The 11,165-nt window shown below is 56.2% G+C and overlaps 1 protein-coding gene across 1 annotated transcript; it reads right to left on the reverse strand.

Annotated features, from left to right (window-relative positions):
- Positions 1 to 3,316: 3,316 nt before the first annotated feature.
- Positions 3,317 to 9,024, reverse strand: TMEM74B (transmembrane protein 74B). The gene is made up of 2 exons (XM_044263317.1): positions 8,910 to 9,024; positions 3,317 to 5,034 (listed from the first exon to the last, which is right to left on the reverse strand). Exon 2 carries the CDS (start codon positions 4,992 to 4,994, stop codon positions 4,287 to 4,289), a length of 708 nt encoding a protein of 235 aa, XP_044119252.1. The 5' UTR covers positions 4,995 to 5,034; positions 8,910 to 9,024; the 3' UTR covers positions 3,317 to 4,286.
- Between the last annotated feature and the right edge of the window lie 2,141 nt (positions 9,025 to 11,165).

Here is an 11,165-nt window from a genome sequence, read left to right on the forward strand (position 1 = left end):
AGAGACACCAGCATTACCCGGACAGGGGAAACTTGACTGTAGCTATGAGGTTAGCAGCCTGGGAACCGCAAGGCCTGTGGCTTCTGGAGAAAGAGAATACGTTCTCAGTAATCCAGAGGTTGCTTTGGCTTGGAGCTGCTTCAGAAGAGTATGTGTCCTGGCTTCTGAGCTAGGTGAAATAAGAGAAAGTCGGGGGTATGTGTGCGTGCACACACACACACACACACAGGTGCATGCACAAGTATGTGTCCTGCACACGTGTGGGTGTGTGCATGTACCAAGGGGGGCATTTTGAAGAGCATCCCAGAGAAGGTAATGCTTATTCTCAAGGAAGGGAGCAATAGTGGTAGGATCTCAGACAGCAGATGTTTTCAGCCTGAAGACTCAGGATGCCTGGTGTCAGTGAGCAGAGGTGAGGACAGATTACTGTTTCAAAGGCCCAGGCCTGGGCATTCAAGTTTCTGGAGTAAGAGATAATCAGGCTGGTGTATCTCACAGGCTCCTAGGTAGCCAGTAAATGTCCCCCAAGAGTAGTTGGAACCCATCTCCAATAAGGCTGGGGAAGAACAGTCTTGTTCCATCAGAGGAGAAAGCCCTCTACCTCTCCCACATAAAGCAGTGCCAAGGGCCTGAGAGAGGAAGGCAAATGGGTTCCGAAGCTCCAACTTCAGGTCCCAGGGACAAACTGTCCCTCCTTCCAGCCACAAGATCTTCTGCCCTAAAGGGAGTTCCAGGGAGTGAGGTAGGAGCTGTGGGTCTCTGGGGCCCTGCCCAGGGCCTGGCTACCACACAGCAGGTGGAGGAAACATGGGTTTCATTCATTCATTCATTCATTCATTCACTCATTCAACACTGAGCATCCACCAGGTGTCTGGTACTGTTCTAGCCCTGGGCCCTCATGCTGCTTGCAATCCAGTGGGGGAGGTGGTGGGTTAGAGAAACAAGAAGCATAAAACACAGCTGGCAGAGTGGCGATTAGTGCTCTGGAGAAAAAAAAAGCAGGGAATGAAAAGAGAGAATGATGTTGAGTTGGGGGGAAGGGTGCTATTTTATTTTAATTAGGCAGTCGGCAGAGGACTCATTGAAAAAGGTAATATTTGAATAAAGCCCCTGAGGAGGTGAGCAAGTGGGCCTAGCACCTATCAAGGGGAAATGCCTCCCTGGTAGCATGTGTAAAGGCCCTGAGGTGGGAGTATGCCTGGCAGGGCTGAGGAACAGCAAGGAAACAAGTGTGGCTGGGGTGAGCAAGAAGGCAAGGGGTGAGAAATAAGGTCAGAGAGCCACAGGGACCGGATCATGTAGGGTTTCATGGGCCACCATGGGGGATGGACCCACATCTAGGGGGACCTGAATATATGCAATTTAAGGGACCATCCTTTTAAAAGATCAAAATTACAAATAAAATTTGGACTCAGGGTGCCTGGGGCAAGTGAGGGGCCTGGACAGTACATCCACCTCTGGTCAGAGGGAGAATTTTGGCCTTTGCCCAGAGTGACAGGGAGCTATAGGAGGGTTTTGAGCAGAGGAGGGACCTGACCCAATTAAATCTGTCTGGCTGCAGAGCAAAGATGAACTGGGCCCAGAGCATGGACAGGAGCGAAATTAGAATAGTGATGTGCAGCGTGCAGCTGGTAATTGTGGCTGATGGGTGGTCAGGGGGCAGATTCCTAATGTAGAACCAAGCAGATGTGCTCATGGGTAGGAAGGAGATGTAGGAGAAAAGGCAGATTTTAGGCCTAATACAGTTATCCCAAACTGAAGAGGGAAAGGAGTGACCTTAATGACTGGACCTCATAAATCTCCCATTTCATAAAGTTGGATAAAGAACACAACACTCAGAGAGGTGGAGTAGCTTGCCCAAGGTCACACAGCCAGGAAATGGCAGAGCCTGGATTAAAGCCAGGTTTACCAACTCAAGCAGATATCTAACACGGGAAACAAGTTTGGGGGGGGGACCCCAGTATTATGTCGGGTAGTAGAGGCCGTTCCTGCACGCAAAGCACATTCCAGTGACCACAGGGTCCCCTGAGACGTCACACCTACCCCCCAGAAAACCTATAAAGAAAGTTCTAGGCACCCTGTGCTGCGCTCTTCCCTGATTGTTTCCTAAACCTACTTCTGCCCCACTGACTGGGAGAGCTCAGCTGCAGTCTTGAGGAAATGTTTTTGGCATCTTTCAAGTTTTCTTAATTTACTGACAAGGTAATGACTGCCTCGATCCATTATACACATTTTCTAAAGGAGGTTCTGCATTAGGATGCAAAGCAGGCTTCTCTGGCTTGGAGAGAACCTGAGATTCCCGGGATTCCATCTTCCAACACACTTAGCCTCTAAATACAATTCACTGCCTTTAAACTGATAGGCACTAATGGTCCCAGATGCATCCACTCAACAGGTTTGAGTGAAACAAGCCCTCACCCCGCGCCCCCTGCTGCTGCCATGGTAATCCACATGGCTTGGACCAGTATTTGTATTATCATCACTGTAGGGACTGGAAAGGCCTCAGCCCGTCATTTGGAATGTTCAGCTCAAACTGTAGTTTACCTAGAACGGCTCCCGCCGCTTTGTGCTTGCACTCCTCCCCTGTAGTGCAGGTGGGGGAAGCGACACAACAGGGAAGCCCTGACTTGGGCATCTTCTACCCACTTGAGGCTTTGTTCTTTTCAAACCACAGCCCTTCAGTGCCAGGGAGGGAATCCAGCAGGCCACACTGAAGAGCCCTTGTCCCCTCCAGTCCTCCCCTGACCCTCTGCTCCTGGCAAAACCCGCCAGCAGGAGCAGATATCTGATCTGTCCTAGAAGCTGTGATGTTACATTGCCCAGATGTTCAGCTCACCAGAGTGAAGGCTCAGGTTACAGCCAATCGGGGCTACTCTAGCCCACAGACCCCATTCCCACCCCACTCTCCCACTCCCAAGAGACAGTCAGGATCCAGGACCCACACGGCCAATAGAGACGGAGTATGACCTGTGTGGGGTCAGGGGACTCACAGAAATGACCCCTTCAGAGTCTTCACACCAGGGGGGCCTAGAAGGCATGTACTCTCGAAGCCCCCTAGGGTCGTTCATACGGGGCGATGCCTCCTCCAGTCCTCAAGCACCTGGAGCTCCCTGCCCCCCCATGGCCCACTTCTTTGGACAGAGCCTGCAAACATGCCACAGGAAAAACGGGACACACAGTGGTCATTGGGAGCTTCTAAGCCACCACAACATACCTGATTTCTCCTACATACACTGGGGCTCACTTTACTGCTAAAGGGGAGTAGGGAGGTTACAAATTTGGCATTAAAAAAAAATTTTTCTTTCTGCTACCAGAATAAGGTGAGGCATGGAGACATACTATTGAGAAGGCGAGGCATGGAGACATAATATTAAGAAGGGGGAGATACTGGAAGCCCACATCATGTCCACGGAAATACAACAAAGCCCTCCTATCAGGAGGGTTGGTGAAAACTATGCACTTGACCTTGCTAGACGTGTGCTAAGATCTGGTCACTGTAGGTAATTCAATCCCAAGATCCAAATCAGGCTGTAGCCAATTTTGGACTTGAACCCTGCCTAACCAGGGGACTTAAGAGGCTCCCCGGCAGGATCATGTGAGCTGCTGCATGTGTGACAGTGGTGGTCACTGGAGCCAGACCAGAAAATGGCACAAAGAATGGTGAGTGGCTGCTGAACACCCTCTTTCCTGTAGAAGTGGCCAGAGGCAGAGATCTACTGGGCTCCCATTCCTTGGGCAGAACTGGAGGGGCCCTGGGGATCATTAAGCCCAACGCTCTCACTTCACAGGTCGGGGACTGAGACCTGGAGAGAGGACGGTCACCTCAGTACTGATTTCTCCTCTCGTCGGTAAGCCATCTCCCAAGAGACGGTCAGGGCTAAAAGGGGGTCCCTCCAAGGTCACCCAACAACCCGCACTTGGCTGATGAGGACCACAGAGATTCCAAAATTCCCCAAGGCATGGGGAACAGGAGGGGCAGCCTTTCAGATGGCTCTCAATCCTTGGAAACGCCAAGAAACCTCATCCTCCATGGGCAGTGGTTTCCAAACTTTTGTATTTTTAGCAGCAGAAGCCATCCTCCAAATAATGCAAAACCTCAAGCTGCCAACAGATTGGGGGGCGGGGGGCGCTCTCCCACCTGCCACCTGGATCTGGCCCCAGGACTCCCCCTCCAGCACCCAAGGCCCCTCCTGCAGGGCCCTCTGTGGAGCTAAGTCTGCAACCCCAGGCTCTCAGGGGGCCTCGCAGCCCTGAAGCCAAAGCAGCCAGACAGGGTGGGCTCTTACTTAAGAGCCCTGGAGGGTATGGCTGGTTTCTGAGACCTGGACAACCTCATTCTCCACCAGCGCCTGGCCCCCTTCCCCATTGAGCTGTCTCATGCGCAAGTTAATGGAGCCATAGGTCTTCCGGGAGCCCCTGCCAGGGACGAAGGTGGGCCGGCGGTACAGCTCCCCCTTGCACAGGGAGACCATCAGCAGCACTGACAAAAGCATGCCGCCCACGGTGAGCAGCCCCAGGCCCGCGATGATGCACTTGTCTAGGTGGGAGCCCAAGCGGGCATAGTACATCTCTAGTCGTTCCATCTCCCGCGCCGTCACTGTGTCAGGGTTGACGCGGGCCTCACGGGGGATGGCGTACGCTGTCACCACCAGGAGGATCCCACTCACCAGAAAAACCAGAGCAGAAACAAAGCCGTAATCCACTGGGCGGCTCACAGGCTCCAGGCCCGGCCCCTCTTCAGATCGCAGGGATAGATCGTCCCGCTGGGATCGCTGGGATCGGGGCCGTGAGGAGCTCCCTGCTGGGGGACTGGGGGATCTACCCAGTCTGGTGTCCCTTGGGTTCTGGAAATGGGTCTCGTGCTCCTCTGAGGAAAAGCAGACGTTCTCCACACCCTCCCTGGACGCAGCCGCCGGGCCCAGAGGAGCTGGTCTCCTTGGGATCTGGGGGCCATTACTCAGTGTCTTCAGTTCCAGACCAGGGGGAGATGCCATTGGGAAGGTGGGCCCCCACTCATCCCTTGGCCCTTGGCAGCTAGAAAAGAAGAGAGAAAGGCAAATTTAACAAACCTCTACCAGGAGCCTGCTGGCGCCGGGCCTCAGGCTCGGCTGGGAGTGATGTGAGGATGGCCGGGCACAGTTCCCACCTGCGAAAGCCTGCCAGACAGACGTGGAGATGGGGACTCAGACAATGACAGAGTCATCCAATCCAAGCCAGGACCCTGCTTCATCACTGGCTGGCACATGGCTTTGGACAATCTACTTACCCTCTCTGGCCTCAGTTTCCCGGACTATTAAGTGATAGTAACACTACTCCTTCCTACTTAATGGGACCTGCGTAGCAATTGACATCATCCATTCAAAGGACTCAGAACAGTAGGTGCTCAGCAAGCTATCATTCACACAGCGAGTCTCAGGTTCAAAGCCCAGCTTCACCACTCCAACTTGGACAAGTGATGTGACCCCTCCAGACTCAATGTTCTCATCTGTTAAATGGGAATAAGTGAAATGCCTCCCTCCTAGGGTTGATGTGGGGAGTTCATAAAATAATGTAAGGCCCCAGCCAGTTCAATTAATGAAACAAGTGTGACTACGGGTGAGGAGAGGGGCAGAGATGAGGACGATGGTGTGGAGACAAAGAGAAGAAAGTCAGGGAAGTTTCTAGAAGTTGATCGCATTTGAACTGGACCTCAGAGGATGAGTGGAAATCCCCCAGCTTGGGGGCGTGGTGAAGGCATTGTAAAGAGGGGTGCCTCAGAGGGCAGCTGGCACCAATCCTCAAAGGACTCTGGAGGCCAGACCAAAGAGCCAGGGACTTGAGGTGTGGGCAGAGTGTGCTGATATCTGCCTAGTTTTCAGGAAGCTCTCTCTGGCTCCTTCCTACGTGGAAGACAGGACAGGAGAAAGGCGGAGATCAGGAGTCCTGGAAGGAATCTGCTGTGGTCGGGGGCGGCAGGGATGGTGGCTGAGAAGGTGAAGAGGAAGGAGCCCATTTGAGAGCCATAACTGAGGTCAAAGCCCAATGCCTTTGTGGATGTAGAAAATGGCAGGGGCCTGGATGGGGATCAAAGAAGGGAGCTGAGGGGGAGGGTAGGAGGGGGCAGTGTCCGCTCAAAGAGGAGACACCCCACCCGAGGATCCGAACACACACCCACACACACAGACAGCACATGTCCATTCCTGTCAGAGAATGCCAGCTTCAGCCAACGGACCATATTTGGCTGGCAGAAGTTTTGCTTTTTTGTTGTTTCTGGTCTGTTCACTTGTTTTTGAAGTGGTTGCCAATATATAAAAAGCAAAAGATTTTACATTTCAAACTTTGGATTCCTGGCTTCTCTCGTAAAATGGAAGACTCTGGCCCACGTAGGCTCTCATTCCCTCACAGCCGCCCTCCACTGGCGTGGACAGTGTCCTCCCTCAGGGACAGCCAGTGCTGCCCCAGCTCCCAGCTCCCACCTCAGGCCCCTTCCCCACCTTAGCCTTCCCTGCACACACCGACATCCTGGGGGCATACACGCCCAGGGCCCCATGCACACAGACCCAAGTCCCAGTGCCCTACATACAAAGACCCCCAGGTACAGAGCGGCTCACATGCCATGGTATGTCTATACACACATACACACAGGTCAAGACATTTTGCTGCATTCCCAAACCTGACTGTACTCTCCTGTGCCCTGTAGTTCTGTGTGTGTGCGTGCATGCGTGTGTGTGTGAGAGAGAGAATATGAGCAAATGAAGTGCAAACGAATGGAACGAATGAATGAAACCCATGGAACCTCAGTGCAAGAAGGCACGTTTTTCAATCCTTCTGATCTTGCTTCCAACGTGGACTTTGCAGCAGACACCTCCTCTTAGCACACACCCGGCCTTTCATGTGAGTACAAAGCCTGTTTCCACTTACAACCCATTCCTAGCACCACAGCCCTCTTGCCTGAGTTCCAATTTAATAAACGTTTACTGAGCACCCGCCTGACAGTAGGCACTTCAGCTCAGAGTCTCTCCTGTAACCTTTACCAGCCCCACGAGCAGGAATTACTACCTCCACTTTACAAACCGGAGCAAGCTCCCCTGGCATGCCCCCGGGGGTCAGAAGATGAACATGGTTTCCCTAAGAACTGTTCTTACAAACCTGCAGACCTGCATTCTCTGTACCCGTGGCATCATTCCACCCTCCCTCACTGGCTCTTCCAGCCCCCACCCGTAGACTCTACTTGGTCCCACTGTTTAAGGCCACAAAGAGCAGCTTGAGGGCAGGGATGTGTCTGAATCCTGTCCAGGTCCCAGCCCCCCCCCCCTTGGAACACAGCCAGCCCTCAGGAATGGCTTGGCAAGTGGCCCCAGGGAAGAGACAATCCCTCCCCCACCCCAGGGAAGCGGGGTATCTACTCAGAGCCAGGCTCTGCCCAGGCTGTCCCCACTTTCCAGTAAACGGAGAGGAGAGGTATGGTGTGGTGTGGTGTGGTGTGGTGTGCTGGCTGGCCTTTTTTTTCCCCCCCAGTCTTGGCACCAAAATCATTTTCCTGAGTGCCACCACACAACAGGGAGAGTCTGTGACCATTCCGGTCCACTAGGTGTCCAGTTGTGCCCCCCTCCACCCAGATCTTCAGCACCCATGCTGATACCTCCGTATCCCAAGGAAACTAAGGGCACCCACATTCTGGGAGCAGGGCTTTCAGCTAGCAGGAATCCGAAACTTTTTCTCAGGATGCCAGAGTTAGGAAAAGGGCAGAGAAAAAAAAAGGCTCCCTGTCACCCGGAGTTGTGATGTCTCCCACAGAGATTCAGAGATCCCAACCAGTCCCCACCAGTCATACATGGGAATGCCCAATTACCACCCCTCCCCACATACAAGCAGAAACTGACAAAGATGCTGGTGTCCACTGCTCACCGCACACCCCTCCTTCCGCCAACAGTACCAGTACCACTCCAATCACTCCAATTTCATCTGCAGCCCAACAGAACCGAAAGACACACACCCCGGATCCACATTCACACCCCCAAGGGCCTTTTCTACAGGCAACACCCAGAGACTTGGGAAGCCACGCAGTGCGACCCACAGATCCGCACACCACACTGGGACTCACACCCAGGGAAGGGGTAGAGCTTGTTACGCACACACAGTTAACTACCCCCCCCCAGAGGGCACCCACCGAGCCCCTCCGGGAGCCCAGCACCCAACCCCCTCACCACACACGCACTAACACGCGGGGAGACAGACGCACAGCGGCCGTGGGTGAAGCTTCACAAAACCCAATCGATACACACACGCACGAGTTGTACACAAAGCCTCGGGGCGCTCACATACGCACACGCAGGTCCACGCTGTTATACCCAAAGTTCCACGCTGAAAACCCCCGCACCCCGGCTGCCAGCCGCACCACGCGCCCGCCTGCCCGCAGCTCACACCCCCTGCTCCTGCCCTTGACCACAAACGCGGCGGGGTTGGGCCAGGCCGGACCGGGCCGGGCGGCGCCAGTAGCAGAGCGGCCAGGCGGCCCGGGGAGGCCCGGCTCCTCGGGGACCGGCGTGCGCCCCGGTCCCCTCGCGGCGTGTCCTTCGGCCGGGCCGCGAGGTCAGGCTAGCTCTCCCCTGCCGGCCATCCACGCCTGGGGCCCTCGGCCTCCTGCTGGCCCCCGCCGTTCCCGGTCCGCGTGCGTACCTGCGCCGGGCCTCCCTCCCCGTCTCCGCGCGCGGGAGACGCGGGCACCGGCGGCCCGCGGGCCGGGGCAGGGGCGAGTCTCCCCGGGCGCCCGCCCGCCTCCCAGCACTGGCGCCCGCCCGCCGGTGTCTCCGCTGCGTCGCAGCCCGGGCGCGCGCGGGCCCGGCTGCCACTGCCTCACCCTCCCCGGCTCCCGCCCCCTCCCCGACCCGGCCCGACCCGGCCCGGAGCTGCCACCAAGGCGCACGTACCTGCTCGCGCAGCGCGGGGCTTTACGGCGGCGGCCGCTGGGGGCTCCGGGGAAGGAGGGGCAGGGGCGGGGGCCCGGGAGCTCCGAGCGCCGCCGATCGAGCTCCGCCCGCGGCCGGCGAGGGCGCCGGGAGAGTTAGCGCGGGGAGGGACCGGGAGGCGGGTAGCAGGCTGGGTGTCGGGCCCGCGGGGGATCGGGCTCCAGCCCCTCCCTGTCCCCCGAGGGCTTATCTGTTTCGCCCGCGCCCAGGCTCTGGGAATTGAAGCTCTGAGCCCGCGGGGCCGGGTGCAGGGGCGGGGCGCGGGGGTGGTGCTGAGGGAGACCCCTCCCCCACCGCCTGCCTCCCCACCCCCTCAGCAACCCCGTTAAGCCTCCCCCGCGGTGCAAAGTCGCGACGCTCCCTCCACCCCGACCCGCTCCTACGCGCACAGCCCCCAGGTGAGACCTGGGTCCTCTCCCAGGTCCTGAGCTCGGGACAGTCTTCCCAGGCGCGTGCGGCTCCGTGACTCAACGGCGCCACCTGAAGGCTGAAAGGAAGCTTCTGACGAACCCCCCTCCCTTTCCTTGCTCTTTGTGGGACAGTGAGGTGCGCAGTCCAAGGTGGGCGTTCTCTTGGGGAACTGCCCATGGCTACACACACCGTAGCCCTCCAGGGCCTAGCTGCAGTACCTTCTCCCCTGGGAAGCCGACTTCAGGCCCCTTCCGCTGCGCCGGTCCTTTGCCTGCACTATCGCTCTGATCTCTGAAAGTTATTTTCTCTGCGGGTCAGCCTCCCTCATCGGACTGGCCACTCCTGGAGCACAGGGCCCCTGTCTGATCCCCTAGAACCTGTATGCGTGGATGAAAGGTGGGTAGGCGCTAGCTGTTTCTTTCCTCTACAGGGCCTAGATTAAGGTGGCATGAAGAGAGGGGCCCAGAGCATGAAAGTGAAGGTGACACTCCGCCTCTGAAGGCCCAGGACAAGCCCCGAGGGAAGTTCGGTCCGGAGATCCTGGAGTTTCCACGAACACTTGGAGGCCAGCTCACCTGCATGTCCTCAGCGAGGTCATCTCACCTCTGTGAGCCTCGGTGCTCACCTCTGTCAGTGGGATCATGAAAATGCGGGCTCGGGGGGCTTTCAGAAGATCAGCCGGGTTCGGGCACCTGGAAGGAAAGGCAGAAGAGGATGTCCTGTCCTGACTCCTCAGCCACCTCATGGGAGAGCCTAACACGTCCTGCTCCGAAGGCCTGTGCGGTCCCTGCCAAGCAGGATGCCAGAGGCCTTCCTGGAGACTGAGGGCCTGCGCCTTTGAGGCCCGGGTGGTGGAGACCTGGGAGGGACCTTGGGAATGGGCAGGCTTCAGTCTCTCCCTGCCTTCGGAGGTCTGGCCTCCTGTTCCGGACTCTGCGGGGAAGCTAGGTGTGGGGCCAGACTCCCAGCACTGCCACAACCCTGGGTGGTCTCATCTGTGAAATGGACGGAGTAAGGACTCTGCTGATTGGTTGAGACCTCAGCGTAAAGCGCTCCCAGACCCCTCCCACAGTCATGTGCAGTCCTGCCTCAGAGCTTTTGCCTTTGCTGTTGCCTGTTCCCAGAACATTCTACAGCCTGATAGCCCCAGAGCTTGCTCCCCCACTCCCTTCAAGTCCTTGGTCAGATTCCCCTGTCTCAGAGACTCCCTCTCAGACCATCCTTTTAAAACCAGCACTGCCCCAGCATCCCTTACTCCTTAAGTCTGAATTTTTCTCCGTAGCATTGATCAATGCCTGCCAAGAGCTTATTTGTTTTTTGTCACCCCCACTAAAAAGTAAGTACCGGAGGCAGAATCTTTGCCTGTTTCCCGCTCTCCTGTATCCTGCAGACTCAAAAAGAAGCCAACTCATAGAAGGCCCCTGATAAATACTTATTAAATGAGGAATGAAGCAAGTGAGCCCATATTTACTTAGAGTGCCTGTTATATACTGGTTAACTAAGGAAACTTCAGCCGTACCCTCAAGAAGCTCATATTCTACTGGGAGAAAAGGGCGAGAAAATGTAACACCTCTTCCATCGTAAATGTCATAAAGCAAAAGCAGGCAGTGCTGTGCCAAGCCTGGGGCAGGGTGCCGACCTAGTCCCAGAGATGGAGATGGATCCCCTGCAGAAGCAAGGATTTGGGGAGATGGGGATGGACCCCCTGCAGAAGTAAGGATTGGGCTGAGGTCCAAAGGATGAAGAGGGCCAGCCATATAAAGAGGGCAGGGAAAAGAGGCCTGCTTAGCAGAGGGTCTGGCATGC

The sequence above is a fragment of the Neovison vison genome, chromosome 8 (assembly GCF_020171115.1).
Source record: "Neovison vison isolate M4711 chromosome 8, ASM_NN_V1, whole genome shotgun sequence".
Classification (NCBI taxonomy): Eukaryota; Metazoa; Chordata; class Mammalia; order Carnivora; family Mustelidae; genus Neogale; species Neogale vison.

Excerpts from the sequence above, each read along its gene's own strand:
- TMEM74B (XM_044263317.1), bottom strand. The coding sequence starts at position 4,994 with ATGGCATCTCCCCCTGGTCTGGAACTGAAGACACTGAGTAATGGCCCC.